At 38.9% G+C, this 18,110-nt stretch overlaps 1 protein-coding gene across 6 annotated transcripts in view; it reads left to right on the top strand.

Annotated features, from left to right (window-relative positions):
- Window positions 1-18,110, top strand: part of ADGRG2 (adhesion G protein-coupled receptor G2) — a 60,646-nt gene that overhangs the window by 15,669 nt on the left and 26,867 nt on the right. For 3 of the 6 annotated variants that reach the window (XM_035322368.1, XM_035322734.1, XM_035322445.1), the window contains exons 3-7: window positions 2,439-3,056; window positions 12,348-12,374; window positions 14,144-14,182; window positions 16,047-16,079; window positions 16,741-16,782. In XM_035322368.1, coding sequence (XP_035178259.1) covers window positions 2,439-3,056; window positions 12,348-12,374; window positions 14,144-14,182; window positions 16,047-16,079; window positions 16,741-16,782 — 759 coding nt within the window. The remainder of the gene's footprint in view (window positions 1-2,438; window positions 3,057-12,347; window positions 12,375-14,143; window positions 14,183-16,046; window positions 16,080-16,740; window positions 16,783-18,110) is intronic. The other 3 variants (XM_035322505.1, XM_035322576.1, XM_035322648.1) reach the window with 3 other exon arrangements.

The following is an 18,110-nucleotide window of genomic DNA, read 5'->3' on the forward strand; positions in this document are numbered from 1 at the left end:
AAGGGATCCTGGACTGTTAACAGTGACTGCATGTTTTGAAACTGTGTCAGGAGACTTCCTTCACCAGTCACTTTGGCTATCTCTGTATACTCAGTATTGCTTACAGGAATTTTGGAGGGCATATAATTCATGCAAATAAATTGCTGACATACATACTATGAGGAACAGCAGCTACATAAAATCTTTCAAAACCTCCAGTGTAATTCGTACTTAATAGTAGGTAAGCAAATAGTAGTTAAGCAAATATTTTTCTTTAGGGGGCCTATGTCCGAAGTGTTAGCATATGACCATGCATCTAGGTCTCTGCTTCCGTTATATAGTCAGTTTCATCATGATCTGTCCACGTTGGAAAGTAAAAGATTGATTTTAATTGCAGTCAGCCTTTTATTAAAAAGCGTACATTTGAGTCTGTATCCAAAAAAACTCCACTTCTGGGACATTTCCCCCCACCCAATCTTCCTCACCCAAGCTTCTAAGTCATATTTTAAAAACTAGTTTTCCATGCTGAACTATTTTTTGCTGAGCATACCAGATTTTGCCTGATGCACTCTGACAAATGGCCAAAGTGAATGAGTGAATTCATGCTTTAGGGTGTGGTGGAGGGGGGAAGTAGTTCTATTGCTTGCTGTTAGAACAAGTGTGTTTCACTTATCCATTGCCAGGATGCATAGAACAATGCTAAGAATAATCTCACCATTAAAAATCCACTCTCCACTAATTAGGAATTTCACCTAATTTGGCCTGAACCCTCAGGGTTCTTCAGGTCTGCTTGGTCTCTAGCCTTGCATGGCACTACCATGATGTATGCTGAACTTCAGGAATGATTCAGGCTTGTGAAAGATGCCTACAAGCTTCTGCTAAGTAACGTCACAAAGGGAATCTCCGAGTTCTAGTATGCCACAAGAGCAGTTATCAGTGACTTTCCATGAAAATGGAACAATAAATACTGTGTTTCAAACTTTTTCTGGTAGCTTGTATCTATCAAGCTGGACTTGGCACTATTAGGAACGTTTTCCTGTTTTTGATTGATACTGAAAAAGAAGTTTGACAGCCCCAGGGTCGAGGGACAAAATTCAAGCAAATTCCTGATTCAGAACTGGACTGAGGAAAGCTGGTGGGCTGAGATGAGCAGAGAAGAGCTGGCGGTGACCCTGACAGCTAGCTAGGACTATAAAGGGGACATTCCTTGAAAAGAAAACCTGGATCCCAGTTGCCTCAAGGTTTTGTCTTTTCACAGGGGAGCTAATGAAAAAAACAACTTTATATTGACTGATTTTACTCTGCTATCCAAGCCTGAGCAATCGTGATTACTCACATACCTTTTCTGGAGGGCACATAAAAGCTCTGCGTATATTGATAAATGAATGCCTTCCTAAAGCTATCAGTAATGCATTCTTTTATACTGCTTGAGCATCTACCATGCTGTTTCATTTTCCCATAATTCTATTACACATCCCATGGGAGGGTTTTTTTGTTTGGATTCATTTTGTAGCTGATGGGTGCACAATAAAGCAAGCAATCGTAATAATGATCGTACAGCTGGAATGTGCATTTTTTTCAGAAATGAAGAGTCAGTCTCCAGAGCTTACATCTACAGCCACAAAAGCCTGTACTTACCTGTAGTGGGACAAAGGAGGAAATGAGGCATCAACAAGAACTTAACAATTTAGATCAGGTTCTAGTAATTCAGGCATTCCATTTTCACGGTTAAACTCCAGGTTGCCATCTCTGCCTAAGCAGATGTGGGATTCATAGACTGGACATCTCTGCTAGAGAACCCTCTGCTCTGTTAGAGAACTGGGAGTGGGCACTAGATGGGATTAAATTTAAAACAAAGCAGGAACTCCAAGCCACATTTCCTGAAATTTATCCAAGCTCATTCTCTTCTAGAGTAATGGCTATTTTCTACCTTTCCTGCTGAAGCTGTGCCAATATCTTTTTTTTTTTTTTTTTTAAAGAAAAAGGCAGGAAGGAGTACGACATTTTTCAGAAAAGCAGCATGCAAGTCTGGGAGACAAGAAGGCAGTAAGGCTTACAGTCCCTTCTTCTAACTCTGCGTCTGTATTTTATCCAGTATCTATTAAACACAAAATACCTGTGTGGTCTTGGCAACAGGAACCAGAACGTGATTCTGTCTTTGCCTCCTGCTTGTAGTTTGAGTGCCTTGTTAGGGAGCTACATGATCGTACTTCATCTTGTGCATGAGTTTTATCTCAAAGCCTTCTTGAGCAGCTAGGATTGATTAACTGCCTCCAAATTTGTTGCTTCCCCACTGCCAAAAAATAACTTATGAGAAGGATATGAAGTTGTTTGATAATATGTGATTTGAAAACTCTTAGGTAAATACCTAGAAAAGGTACTACATGGTCAAATAACATTCATATAGAAGATCCTTTTGAAAAAGAAGTAATTTTACAAATCACCTTTTCTTCATTTAGATCGCGAGGATTTCCTAGGACGATACAAAGCAGTCTTTAAGACCGAATGTGAAGATCCTTGGATTATGTCACCAAGAATTTCTCTGCTTTCCTTGAAAGAATTCACTGTCTGTGTGCACCTCAAGCTAAATTCCTCGAGTAGTCCCTGGACAGCATATGTGTACAATCAAGAAACACCTAACAGCAATCTCTCTGCAAATAAGTATGATCTTGGACTTACCGGAGATCATGGTAAATTGGGGATATGGTTGTTTGGAAATCAAATAAATATGACAGCAGTGCTTCGTGAAAATACCTGGCATCAAATATGTATCCAGTGGAAAAGTGACAACGAGGAGATGAAGTTATTCATAAATGGAACAAAAAAAGGAAACAAGAAGCTACCTGGAAAAATACATCTTCCTGGAAAAGGGCAGTTTTTACTTGGCTGTGCAAAGCTGCCAGGTACAGCTACGTCACCTAACCTGGGTATGGCTGGGGAGCTGTACATGTTCAGAATGTGGGATAAAGCAGATATAAAACATGCCAAGGACTGCGAAGACGGTAGTGTTGTGCGCTGGAGAAAGGAGGATTGGGTCTATAATAAGACAATAGAAGAGGATAATTCTTTGCCATGTGGTAAGTACCATCACATCCCTGTTTTTAAAATAGATTTTGTGAAAAGTTATGTCTTCCTTTATTAAAATGACCAAATGGTTTCTCATACCATTCTCAAAATTCCTCTCTGAGCTGAAAAAGAACCATGAAAACCTTTAAAACAAAACAAAATTTGACTGTCAGTGAAACTGAATTTTAATAGACTTGAAATGGAGTAAAAGCAAGAGAATAATCTTCTTTCTAGCTTTTGCTATCCTGACAGGACCCCCAAGGCCTTCAGAGTTTTTAATGTGATTAGCTCACTTGATTCCTAAAACCCTTACATAGCATAGGCGCTTCAGTCAGACTGTGGCACCAGTTTTAGCTCTATCCTTAAAAACTGTAACCTACCCATCTTGTGAAAACCAACAGATACTATTTAACTAAGTAATATTAAAATCACTCCCTGACTGTGTGTATATTTCAATTGTAAGAAGGGCATTAAAATAGGGAGTGCAGATTTCTTTTTATGGGAGAGAAAGAAAACCCTCAGACAAAACAGGCCCCACTGTGGATGCCTTTAACATTGGGTCAAGTAGCCAATGAAGTGCTTCTGCTGGACTTTTGCACATCTTCTCTGGGTTATGTGATTTGAGAGAGGAACTGAAGAAAGGATGTCTATCTTTTGCTATCATGTTACTGTGTTTGAAGGAATGCAACCCTAGGACTGAGAGGGAGAACGTTCTGGCTACCGGACAAGAAGGCCGCTACGAGGAAGGTCCGAGAGAGATCCTTCCAGATAGCAGACTAAATCCTGGTCGGAGTGGTGTGTCTGGTTACTTTTCACTGAGGCACAGAAAGGACAAATTTCTTGCTTCCAGTTCTAGCACGTTTCTGCCCCGAATGCAGGGCATCCTTGACCATCTCAGGACATCTAGGTTAGGCAACACCCAGCCCCAGCCACAAATGCTTAGTGATTTTAGAATAAGTAATTTCTGGGGTTGTGGAATCCTTTGTCTAACTGCTGGAGCTTTCTAGTGACTGTGTAAGGTTTCCAAAGCTCTTGTTGCCTAGCCAAACTGAACTTTAATTCTGCTGGCAGAGGTCTGTTTCAGTACAAGAGGCAATCTCTGCTGCCAAATTTAAGTTATCTCCTCTAGGTAACTTGGAAGAATAACAGCTTTTCAAATAAAAGTTCACTGGATTTTTTTTTAACATTGTATTTGCCTGTTGTCAGGAATGGATGCATTTTTGCTGATTGCTTCTCCTCCCTCCAGAAAAAAAAAAAAGCCAACCTGTGAAAGGCACGTATTTAGTAAATATCAGTACAACGGTTAAACAAAAATGAAATATTGACAGGAGGAGTATATAATAGTGTGAGGCAACTTGAATTGATGGTCCTAGTAGGTCCAATGTTTACAATTGGATTTCTTTCTGAAAGTTCTTCGGTCTTCCTGTGTACGAATTCTTTGGTTTGTGGGAATTGTCTACTGCCATTAAAACAGCAGGACTAAGAATAGTAAGTCTTCTGGAAGATCTAATTTTGCAGCTGCAAAGAACATAACTGGCAAGGGCTGTGCTTCCTGTGTAGACAGACGAGGTGAAAAGGAAGTGATTGATTGCAGTCATAATTGTGCCAGAGGACAAGTTTCAGAATTTTGTCATGATCCAATGGGCTTTTTGTGCCTACATAAAGCAAGACTTGTCAAGGGCTACCACGATTTCTGTGATTTCTCAAGATCTTCGTGCAGTGTGAGCCATTATCTACTTGGTGTCTCATAGGCACTGACTCACTCCATTCAGAAGTTTAGATTTACCTAGTGTCATGTTATTAGCTTACGTTTCTTTACCTCATTTTTTTCTGCCTTTCCTTTCATTGACTCTTTATACCTTTTTCTTTTGGTCTTATCATGTATTTTTATAATGATTATTCAGAGTACCAAGAATTTGCCGAGCTTCTTCTTATCTATGTTAGGTCTTAGAAGGACCAGAGTCCTGATTCTGGTAAGACTTACACACACGATTAACGCTGAAGAGACATGCTGAACTTTAGCAAAGTAGCTTGCTTTCCAAGAGTGGATGGATTACCTTTATCTTATTACTTGATTAATAATGCCTGTTTAGCTACAGATCTTAATGTGGACAACGTGAGTGATATCAATGTAGTCTCTGTGTAATCCAAGAAAAAAGGGGTACTAAGAAATATGAAGCTCTGGGTGATTTAGGATGACATAGGAAAACGGGTGAGTTTAAAACGCTAAATGCTTGCAAAGAAATTTTTGTCATTTGCGAGCAAGAATTGTTGCTGTCATTTTTTGCATGGGATATTTGCAAGTCACCTTTAGTAGTAACTTGACAACTGGAAGAAGTTTACTGTTTAAACATTAATCATTTCAGTTACATATTAAGCAGTAACGTTCTTAACCCAAATGTAAATATCCAAACTGTTACACTGTGTATTTATGCAAGGAGCACAGAGGTGACAGGATATCTTTTACAGATTTCAAGGAATAATGAAATACACGACCTGTGGCATAATTAAAAGTAGTGTCACAGGAGGTGAAGCTGTCAGCTCATTTGTGGGATAGGTGCCCTAATATTTAACAGGATTCCAAGGTCTATTGCCTTTGGTTGCATTTTTTGCATAAATACAATTCAGTGTTGGATTGCGACATTTTAATTTTTCCAAACTGTCCTGCCCAACCTTCAAGATTAAGGTGGTGTTTTTTTTTTTTTCTATGTGTCCTTTTTACTCCCTATATGGATGAACCTGTTACTGATGTTGCTGGAGGAGGTTTCCAGGCCTGTGGGAACAAAGTAATATCGATGGGAAGTCGCCAGGGCCACATGTGACTCTTTTGCCCTTGAATGCTCAAGGGTGAGGAAAATTTCAGTGTGAGTTACAGCTCTGGTTTGGAGGCATGAGCAATAGGAGGTGTGACTTAGGTTCATGTAATCCCTTTTAAAGATTCTGTGAACTGTTTATGTTTCTGATGCAAGAATCAGCTTTTCAGGAAGCAAGGCTGGAGTCCCAGGGCTTTACCTGCTCAGGCAGAAGGTGGAAACATAGCTGCCACTTGTCCAGTCTGCATTGCAGCCTGTTGGGTACCAGACTTTGGGCCGTATTGTTGTGTTTACTGAGTGGGTTATTAAACCTGGAGATGAAAAAAAAGAAGTTATTTCCCCCAATACCATTTTCTTTTTAGAACTGTAAGGACACGGTGCTACAGAAATATCTAGAAACTCTTGAAGGAAGTAAATAGATGTGACGGGGAAAATACATAACTCTGGAGTGCCTGTTTGATGAGTCACGTACAGCTCTACTTTGTACCTATTAACAGAATGCATGCTTGACCTTCCCTTTCTTTGTTTTCACTGGCTCCGTCTTCTGCGGTACCAAAGAAATATTTTTTTTTGGAAATCAGCCTTCAAGAGAAGAGGTGACTTGATTCACCTCAGCCTCTAAAGTACATCTTTAAACAAACAGAGCTTGATAAAACCTGTATTGGTAAGCAAATTTCCAAAATAACCTGTTTAGCATCAAAGCTGAGTTAAAAATAGAGCACCTAAATTTTCTGTTAAGGTTTCTTAAAATGAACTGGCCAAAGTGACAGTGTGAACAAGTACTTCCACTGTTTTCTTCACTTCTGTCTGACCAGCAGTGATAACCCATCCTTTCTTCCATACTGCCACCTCTGAGAGGCAGAGAGACCTTACCTCATGAGAGGTACAGCATAGGGAGTTAAGATCACCCTTAGTTTTATCCCATAAACCTATCCAGTGTGTCTCAAAATCTACCTTGCACAGAAAGTCAATAGGAGTCAATATGTCTACAGTGGAATGACTGGAGAAGCTTTTTACGTGCTATTGTTACTGATGCCTTGCACAATAGGATGATTCATTTGGTGGAGTTCATCAAATGTTAATGGGACCCAATCTCTTAATAGAAAACACAGATTTAATTTGAAGATGAGAATGGTGTGTAGTACTCTGGGTGTGTATTCCTGTAAATAGACCAGTTGTAGAACATCAGCACTTGGACATTTTGCGGGTCAAACTTCTCAGTTTTGTTTGTGAGCAACTTCATGAGGGGCATTTCCATACCACTGTATCTTAGTAACACTGAATACAAATGGAGGGTAATTGCTGCACGGTGCTGGTGACTGATGCCGTACGTACTGAGAGCTGTTGCCTGTGAGAATGTTTAGAAGAGGGTTTGGAATGGATTAAAAATACAGCATGGAATTCACTTTTCATTGTACAATGTCTGAAGTTACTTTTTTTTTTTTTTTTTTGAGCCAGAAGGGGATACGATATATCTGTTCAAAACAAAAACTTTAATTTTGGCTTTCCCATTTCTGGTCGGAATTTGCAATGGAAATCATTTTCCCTGCCTGAATCAATGGAATCTTTCAGTGGAAAAACTTTCAGCACTAAGTTTGATACCACTTCTTGTTTCAAGAATCTAATTTTCACTAATTCCTGGTATCTTTGTGTGTATTTGTAAGTCAAAACTGATCATCTCAGAAATACATAGTCTTGGTCATCTAATGCCATTCTGTGGTGTCAACCTGTGGAGACGTTACTGCTTAGCCGCCAAGGTGCCCCTTGGTGCTCTTCCATTAACGTTCTGCTCGTGATCTCCTTGTGAGATCTGACATGCCTTTAGTTTAGAATAACAGCCCTGGGAGATGATATAAGCTGTGCCAAAAATGTGTTTTTGGCATGCTTTTAATTTAATCCAAGTAAAATTCTAGGTACTTTATTTCATAAACCTGCCAGCTAGGCCCCAGAACACTAAAGTCCGTAGATGCACGTGTTTCTGCCAGTGCTTCTACAGATGTCCAGGTCTGTTGCTGCTGAGGAAGTGTTCAGTGCCTATTTCATGTCTGGACCTGACAGGAAAGAAGAGTCTCTTACATTCTCTTACCAGGTTTCCTGAGAGGCGTAGACCCTTCGTGCTCTTCTGTCCCCTACCTTCTGTGCAGCGCAGACGGGACACAGTGAGTGTCCAGGTGCAGGCTCTGGTTCATGACAGTTCAGATTCTCTTCTTCTCCTACAAAAACACTCAAGTTGCTGTCTCAGGTTTCTCAAAGAATGGTTTCTGCACAAGTTTAATGGAGACCATGAAGTGTCAGGTACAATATTAGTCAGCAGCAACACCGTTTCCCTGAGATAGGTGAGCAAGGTGAGCAAGAAGCAGCTGCCAGTAGGTTAGTACTCGCAGGATGTTGTTATCTGCAGCCAGGTTCTAGCTGCTTCTCACTCCTTCACCCTGGAAAAACTGGGCTCCTCCTGGCAGAGGGGGCTGCCTGAAGACAGGTGAATCAGAGAGGGTGTTGCCTTTCCAAAAATTTAAAGGAGGAGTGTACTGACCATAAGGTAAGTTGAATGTAGGGAGGAGAAAAGGATATTTTTCATTCTTCGTGTTGTAGGTGGATGATTATACACTGCTCATGCTTTAAGGGCTTTCTCTGTATCCTCTTTCTAAAAGTTACTGAACAAAGGGCATGCTGTGAGTGACCATGCCTTTGATGCAGGGACCAGAACCCAAATCTCGCCCTTCCCATCTTGACCACTGTTTACAAAGACTTCTTCTCCCTTTCTTTCTCTGTGGCTGAATTCATTTTTGAATTCTGCATTGTTTGGCACAAAATTTCAGGTGGACATGCAGAGACTGTCCCATCCTAAAGGAGCCGGTATACAGATAGTTATGATCTCTCGTGCTAAGGAATGCTGTACATATAGATGTATTTATATATATTTATATATAAACTAGAGTTGGAGCCTATAATCCAAAGGTAGACACTTCACCTCCAAAAAAGATTAGAGGTTACAGGCTGTTGTGAACATTGCCCTGAAATGCCTCTTTCCTGGAGCACTCTACAATGCCTAATTTAGAAGTGAAGTTCAGAGGTCCTAATGCTCACAGGTTCGGTACCAGCAGAGCTATGTTGGTTTGTGTACCTAGCCTTAAGTACTGCTATTGATGGATTTAGTCTCCTAACAGACTGGAGCTGCTAAGGCTACACTGATTCCCATTGTCTTCAGAAGTCATTATGGGAAATGAAGGTTGTTACCATGCAAAGAATACTGGTTCCCAGGTAAGCTTTTTACAGCTGTGGTGTGGAGCAATGGCAAGAGTTGCTAAACTGGTTTCATACCACTGGAGCAGTTTCCTCTGCCTACATAGACATGATTCGCAAATCTTGACTTAGCCAGCTTTTTATGTTAGAATAGTGCTAAGTGGTATGAAGATGGTGAGGGTTTTGCAGCTTTCACTTCTAATGATGCGTGTTAAGAAACCGCTGCTTATCTCATTGAATGGAGTTGCTTTTCCTTGAGAAACACCCCCTTCTTGTGCAAGAGAGACTTCTGCTGCAGATAAGCCGTGTTGCACATAAAAATGCACAAGGCAAATAAAAACAGGTCTCACATGCGTGGATTTTTCTTGCTCTTATCCATACAACCCAAGGAAAATTAATGTTCTGTGTGCTTGTGGCTAGCACACCTTTGATTATTTTACTTTCCTTTCTGCATGTCAACTTTAGGGATATTTTGGATTGGACTTTAATCCTTCTCCAAATAAACGGTATTCACATTCTTTTCTAGCTCTTCCATACAACAGAGGAGGAGGGTTGACAAATGTAAGTGGAATTAAATCATGTATGACAGCCTCTCCTCCTCCCACCTGACTGTATGCAAAGGTGATTCTGATCAAATACTTGGTTAGTGAACCTACTGCTGCACCTTGGTCAGTGAAAAGTCTCTTTCTTACAGATAATTTCTAACAACAATAGGCATGTGAATGCTGTGATGTAAGAAAGTCATGATTAGATATCTGATCCAGGAAAAAGGGCTCAACAGCTATGCACGCCACCATCACTTGCTGTGTTTGCCAGCTCCAGATTCATGGTTTGTCTTTAGCTTGCTTTGTTCCCTGTACTGTTGAATTTATGACTACTTGCTTTTGGTGTTTTTAGAGGTTACTGTCTTCTTACTGACTAACCTACAGTACTAAACGTGTCATTGAGCAAGGTTTTTTACCTACTTTACTTACTTTTACTCTCAAAATTCACAAAATGGGTTGAAGAGATATAGAGGAGTGTGTCTGCAGTGAGTATATCTGCACTAACTGCTTAAAAGTATCTGAGAATGACCTTAAGGTCAGATTCCCTGGGTAGATTATTTTTTTTTTAGTGGGCAGAAACAGTGTGGTGTCCTGTCAGATGCTTCATACTTAAAGAGGTGGATTTCTTACCCTGGGCTGCAAGTGCACATTGCTGGCTCATATTCAGTATTTTGTCCACCAAACCCCAGAAGTCCTCCTCCTCAGGGCTGCTCTCCATCCTTTCTCCTCTCAGCCCATATTCATGTTTGAGATTGCCCCAGCCCAGATGCAGGACCTTGCACTTGGCCTTGTTGAACCTCATGAGGTTTGCAGAGGCCCAGCTCTCAAGCCTGTCAGGGTCCCTCTGGATGGCATCCCTTCCCTGCAGTGCATCGCATGCCCTCCTCAGCTGGGTGTCACCTGCAAACTTGTCAAGGGTGCACTCAGTCCCACTGTCTGTGTTGCTGATAAAGATGCTAAATAGGGCCAGTCCCAACTGTGTCCCCTATGGGACACTGCTCATCATCACTGGTCTCCACCTGGACATGGAGCCATTGACTGCAACTCTTTGAATGTGACCATCCAGCCAATTCCTTATCCTCTGAGTGGTCCATCCATCAAATCTACATCTCTCCATTTTATAGATAAGGATGTCGTGCAGGATAGGTCCATCTGAGCCTCTTCAATTCTGGCAGCCTGGTCTACCTGCTTGTTTAGATGCTCTTGGTGGTGTGGCTTGGGTGTGTGAGCATCTACAAGATGTAGATGCATATCATGGTGCAGGTGTGCTTTCAAAGTACATTACGTGTATTTTATAAGTATGGAATAAAGCATCCCTGTCTTACTCACCTCTCCCACCCCTGCTTTATTTGCTTTATTTCTCTGCTTTTCCCTGCATTAGGAAAATTTCATTTTGTGAATAATTGATCTGCATTTTATTTCCCCACATTTTGAAAAAAAAAAAAAAAAAAAAAGTCTGTGTGAAAGCACAGTTGGGTGTACCTGTTACACTTCTGGTTGCAGACAACATCTGGTCTACTTCATCTTCACTCAAGCAAACGTGCTGAAGGGATTTCTGAAGACATTAGAAGTGGAGGGGCAGTGGCAAAGTTCACAGGCTAAGCTGTGCCTTCCATAAGTACAAAAAGTGATGAACTGAATAATAATAATAATAATAAAGTTCAACTTACAACCTTTAAAGCAGAATCCACAAATTTCCCAATGGATGCAAAATAGTTTTGCGAACCTCTCGGCTTGAAGTGAGAGGCTTTGTTTAATGACAGGAAGTTAGCAAGTTCCCAAAGGTGAGAAAAAGGTATCCCTGAGGTAAGAATGAACTAGGAAATAGATGAGTAGTGTAGAAGGAAAACATGGTATTTTCACTCCTATCTTTCTTTGTCATTTAGATGTGGCCATTTCAGAGACTTCTCTTAGCTGGGACTAAGCCTGATGAGGGCAGAATGAACTCATGATCTGTCCTGAGACGTTGTCCGCAGCACTTTCTACTTTTTGAGCAGGGAAATTCTGTCTGCCAAACAGAGCGTCAGGGGCAGTCGAGGCATTTTAATTCAGCTGCAGCTCAAAGACATGCATGACTAAGTAGAAACAGTCTCTTATGATTTTGTTAGCGACTGTTTACTTGATGAGATGAAGGTAGATTTTGGGAAAGAAGACAAAAGTCAGGTAGAGATTCTGACCTCTGATTGGAAGAGAAAATCCCATCTCAATAGTTCTTTTTACCTGCATGGAGAAAGGTGGTGTGTCCCATTAGAAAATGGGGATCATACAAGAAATAGGAGGATTACATTCACTCAAAATAGGTAGCAAAGGTTAGTGAATGAATGATAGTCTCAGGGCTTTACTCATTGACAGTAAGTGCTGTAGGTGAGTTTCACCCATTGCTGATGAGTGTAAATGTCTGTCCTTTCTTTTAATTTTAGGTTTTCTGAAGTTCTTAGTACACTGTTCTGGTTTATTGAGACTAAACCATAATTTGAATGCCTGGCCCTGAAATTCTTAGGAAGAATTAATATGCTAAATGTCTTCTGCTTTATTTTGACTATGTTGGGTTTCTTTTGTTACCTTTTATAGCTTTGTGGGTTTAAGTGTTGATTTTTTTGAGGAGAGGTATATTTTTTATTTAATTTTGTTTTCTGTTACAAAATTCTCTAGTCTTAGACCTATGACCTAATTGTTGCTATTTTTTTTATTCTTTCATCAGAAACAGAAGAAACCACTGGACCTTCAGGTGAGTGTTGGTTTGTAAAAATAAAACCAGCAGGATTAGTCACACTGACTGAAGGCAGGTGAAATACTGGCCTGTGCAGTAAAGCTGTGTTTGCAGAAACTGGAGCTCATCTTTTCTCTTCTACTGTAACAAAGTTCAAGTACTTTCCAAGCAATTTATTTTCACCCAAATGAACATTTTGACAGCACAAAATATAAAGTAATCAAGAGTTATTGTAAAAGAACTCCAAGCATAATAACGTATCTAAAATGGTTGTGTTAAAAAAATCTGTCTGTAGGTGTGTGTATAAATATATATAAAAACTGCTCCTAAAAAACTTTTTCCTTTTTATTTGGAACTGCTACTATGTTGCCTGAAAGAAAACAGGTAACAGATATATGAAGGTTCTGTGTCATTTTTTTCTCGTAACAACCAGCATTTTAGAAAGTGTGTAGGAAAATTGCTTCTGCTGTTACTTTTTAATTCATGGAGATAATTAAGAATATGTAAATATCTGAAAATTAATGATCCAGATGGTTCTCTTTGTTTATGTTGTATTTCATGGTGCAAATAGTTTCAGTAATTTTCCCAAGAAAAGTCACTGAGGTGACTCTGATTCTCCTTCCATTGCAAGGATTTTATTTAGGTTTATTCTTTGGAAAGAAGCTATTACTATTTTTTAGTAAGGCAAACAAAATAGTCTAAGCAAGGAATCATATAAGGGATTAGCATTTCAGAAGCTCCATGTTTATTATGTTTAACCAAAAAAATCTGATTTTCCACAGAGGCCTTCGGTATCTGACTTTTCTACCACAACAGTATTTGTTTTACAGTATAATTAGTGTTTTGTTAGTAACATTATAGGATAGCTTTTGAGTTTGCGGAGAAGATGTTGAAATATCTTAAGCACAATTTTATTAAAACAGTGTTTCCTGTTGGGGGGTGGAATTAGATATCTTTAAGGTCCCTACCAACCTAAAGCATTCTGTGATTATATTTGTAGCCAGCTTCTCTTTATATTAGATTTCTGTGACAGCTGTGATTGTACTTCCCCATGGCACCCTCAAAAATCATTCAGTGAATGAAAAAGCTTTGAAGTTGCTGTGTGAACCAGATATCAAATTACCTGGTATCTTTTTGATCCGAATGCTCACTGTAACAACATCAAAGATTTGGTAGCTAGTGTTTGCTACATAAATAGTTGGCTGGCTCCTGTCAAGATCAGAGGTTCAAACTTGAAAAGAATTATTTTTTTTGCAATGCTGCTTGTTGCTGGCTAGAAAAGAGAATGGGTATGTATGGGATAAAACTTAAATGGCAAGTCTCAGCGTTATTATGCAAAGTCTGAGAAGGGTTTTCATAAGCCAAGTCCAGTGATCTTGTTGTATACATTTGATTCTCATTTCCAGAATTGACAAGACACTCAGGGTAGGCCTATGGCTTTCAGGCTAGGTGTCAGTTTTCATGTATCTTGGGAGAATGATTTTTGTTTTCTTAACATTATACAAAACAAACTGTCCAATATTTCTTGGAAATAAATCATCTTTAGTTGAATTCTATTTAAATTCATAAAAGTTGTAAGGTTATTTAATCAGAGTTTTTATGTCTATGTTTTTTTCAAATCTGGAAATGTTCTTTTGATAAGCGGGTGTCGCCCTCTTCTGGTGAGTGCAGTTAACTTTGATAATACGTGGAAAGGCATGGAGCATGGGTATGTGTGTATCTGAAACATCATGTACTAATCTATATTCTTTTTGTTTTCTTCCTTTTTTTTACATCTTAAACAAAAGCTTCACATTCAGGAGCATCAGCTGCAACAACCGTTTCTGGTAAGAAAATCAGGACTTTGCTATACTACAATGTCTGTTATTTCCCATTAGGTGAATTCCTTCCTGCTTTTATGTGAGGTAATGTAGAAGAATTGTAGTGTAAATGAATTACAAGTATTTTCATTTTTTATTTCATTAGTGTTTTCATTTTTAATTTTTTGTCTTCATTTTCTTCATTTGACTTTGTATTGAAATAGCGTAATTTATAGGATCATTCATGGATTTTGTCAGTGATGACTGAGGAGGTGCAAATTGCTTGATCAGGAGCCTTTTGTCCAGTAACCTGAAGAGTGAACAGTTTGCAGAGATGATAGAGGGGGAACGCAGTAGGGAGTCCAGCTAGTAGATCACAGAATCACAGAATGGTTTGGGTTGGAAGGGACCTTAAGGATCATCTAGTTCCAACCCCCTGCCATGGGCAGGGATGCCACCCACTAGAGCAGGTTGCCCAGGGCCTCAAAGTATGTATGTCATTTTACTTGCAGAACCAGAGGTGATGAACATCTATGACAGCATTTTTAATAGAAAAAATGTGGAAAAAACAAAGGCTGTGTACACACAGGAAGAGTCAATTGCCTTCTTGGTTAATGTATGCTGACATACTGTGCTCTAGAGAAAAGAAATAACACAGACACAAGAACACATACACTTTTGTTCTTTTACAGATACAGTCATTCTCTGGGAACGGTTCATCTTTAACAACTGCAGACAATTCAGTATTTGTTGTACCAAGCGAAATAATGCAGATGAAGTCAGCATTTAGCTTTCACTCAGATTTCTCATATTTTGGCTGCTTTTAAGTTGCTGTAGAAAATCAGTTGTCTTCAGGACTGTTAGTTAAAAACAAAATATGCTCAGTTTTGTTCTGGGTATGGACTTAAGAAGGCACTTCTGAAAAGGCTCTCAGTGGAAATAAATAAAAAGAAAAGCTCCCTTTCCCTTCCCAAGTAGACTGCTTTTTCTCTTGATGTGCAGCTATCTCTATGCAGAGTAGCCAGCTTGTTTTTTTAATTATATTCAAGATGCTGCTTTTAGTGATGGCAGTGATGCTTTCAGCAGTGAAATTTTGAAAGCATAATGTTTGGCTTTTATGAAGCTACTCTGACCTGTTTTTAAAAAGCCACTAAGTTGTCATATTGGAGTGATGCAAAGTGGTCCTCAAACTACTTCACATTGCTGCGCTGACACTTAAAATGTGCTTACTCTGCACTTATTTTCTGAGCGACCTTTAAACTTCCCTCCCCTCCCTTCCCCTCCTCTTCCCTTCCCCCGGTTGTATTTATATACAGTTTCTGGCAAAAATAGCTTTTTTGGAGAAACAGTTTGCCAAGCCAAGTGTGTCATCTCTGCTTGTGAGTGTTAGTTCATGCACAAAAAGGGCTTTGGGGCTGAGCAGTTGAATAGGGGAAATTCATCAACCTCTTACAAAAGAATGAAACCAATAAAAGGAAATTATCTGAAGGAACTCGATTACCAGCTATTTGTATTCAGATACCTGCTCAGATTTTTGAATTAAAGTTCTTAATGAGCTCTAAAGTTGTTCCCAAATTGAACTTTGATCATTAAAATTCAGTTCTTGATGGAAGTGTTGCATGCTTAACCTTATTTCTCTAAAATTCACAGAAATAAAAGATTACATTAAACCTTTTCTGTTTCTTTTATCTTTTTTGTTCCAGAATCCTCTATTGTTACTTTTATCACGTATCCTATTAGTCCCTCAGGCAAGATTTTATTAATGTTTCTCTTGTTCTGATTTAGTTAGATTTAGATTTAGGATTTTTTAGATTTAGATGTTATTAGATTTAGATTTTTTTTTAGATTTTTATTTTTATTGTTTTTACTGTTACTAATTTTTCTTCTTCAGAGATGTCTTCAGATGATACTGCAAAAACTGCAGGTGAGAATTAGTGTGAGGGTAGTTGTATCTTGAAAGGGAAAGTGCGTTGCATTCATAAAATTTTGCTATTCATTTTTTTTAGCATTCCTGTATAGCATTCCTTAAAGACACTTACATGATGTATGTTCTTGCAGCAAGCTGCCAAATAGGATCAGTAATGTCTCCTTCAGGAGAACTGTCTACACCTTTTTTCCTGATGTGTACATTTGAAGGCAAGGAGTAGATTCATCCCCTATCAGTACAGATGCCTGCACGTCTGTATCTGAGCTAGATGTCCTGCTATTCTTCATAGCTAATGGGGAGAAAGAGACATTTTTGTACCGTGACTCATTTTACACTGAAGTACCCATGTGGGTCAAGCGGGAATCATGCCTTAAAAGCAACTCTTTTTCAGTGGAATAACAGAGAGGCTAGAGTAATTGGCTCAGAGGTGGATATAAACATTTGATTGGGTGGATCTTACTCAGAACAGTGCTTTTTCTTTCCCACGCAGAAAGTAACTTAATTCCCTTACAAAAGGTCATGTATTTACACTTCTGGGAGGACAGAATCTAAAGTGCAAATTGGGAACCTTCTTTTTATGATCCGTATTTCATAGTCTTTTTAAATTAAAATGTGAAAACTTAATTTTAAAATATTTGTTATTTTTTCTTCTAAACAGAAACTCTTAACGTCACTGACTATTACTCCACCATAACACCAGGTAGGATTTGTAGGTCACTGATGATCCACTGATACTCTTTTATCCTTCTTAGAATTGTGCTTGCCTAGACAGCCACATACGGAAAGGTTTGCTTATCTTGTAAGTCAGAACAGCAGAGTGTCAAGTGGCACAAGGTTGTAAGAAGCCGTCACAGAAACCATGTTTACTATGAGAAAAATGAAATTCTCATGCTTTTAAGTAGATTGAAGCAGACTGAACCCAGGCATGAAGTTCTCAGGGGAGATCCAGTCTATATGAGTAGGCTGAGTTTTGCTTTTTATTATTATTATTATTATCTTCTGTATAGGAGTCTAGTAGACCAACTAAAATATGCTTGCACTGAATTAGAGTAGGTGGTAGAATAATTGACTTGGAGTCATACTGGCTAGTGTAATTTCACTGTGTGAATGTGACCTGAAAGAAATGTGCAACCATTATCACCTGATGATCATTGAGGACTGGAAGCTGTAGTCACTTTCGATCAGCTTTTTATCCTCATGTAGCGTATTTGATTCTGTGCATTTTGTTGAATTGTAGAGATCCTGAGCAAGATTAGCAGGTGCTGTGTAAACATAAACAGGCTGACCTTACTGCTTATTTTTGTGGTGCTCCTGTTTGTGTGTTGGGTTTTTATAAATGTTATTCTTCGTTGTGTAATTAATTTGGACAAACTTAGTTATTTATGAATGTTTTATTTCTGTAAGGATTTTTTAAAATAAAAGTGCTGATGCAATTTTCATTACTAGTTTAATGACAACTGACAATACAAAAGTGAAGGCAAATTTATATTGCTAATAATTTTTTTCTAATATTTTGAATATTGCCAGCAGCTTGCAGTCCATACCCTCTGATGGCTGTTTGTCGATGGTGATAAAATTGAAGAAATATCAGGCTATAACAAGCAACTGTTTGGGCCACAGAGGAAGTTAAAAAAGAAAGAAAGGAAAGAAAAAATTCCCATCTCATTTGGTACTAGCTAATGATAGCAACAGAGAAAACAACATTTTTTTTTTTTTTTTTATTGATAATGGAGGCCAATCTATATTCACATTCCAAAATATGATGCTTATTTTGAACCATTTTGCTGTTCCTTGACATAATTAAGTAATCTGTTTCAGGAAAGGAAATTATGCTGCCACTTCGTTTCTGTGAATAGGTGTATTGCCACTAGAGCACAGTCCTACCTACATATTAGTACCTTATTTAAGTATGTTGCATATTGTCTTAGATACAACTATATTCTACTGTGGCTAAATGTTACTTTGCTTTCCACCAAGCTGGCTTTTTAAAAAAGCATATACCACTTGTGTGCAGATCTTCTGTGGAAA

This window comes from Oxyura jamaicensis, chromosome 1 (assembly GCF_011077185.1).
Source record: "Oxyura jamaicensis isolate SHBP4307 breed ruddy duck chromosome 1, BPBGC_Ojam_1.0, whole genome shotgun sequence".
In the NCBI taxonomy this organism is placed as follows: Eukaryota; Metazoa; Chordata; class Aves; order Anseriformes; family Anatidae; genus Oxyura; species Oxyura jamaicensis.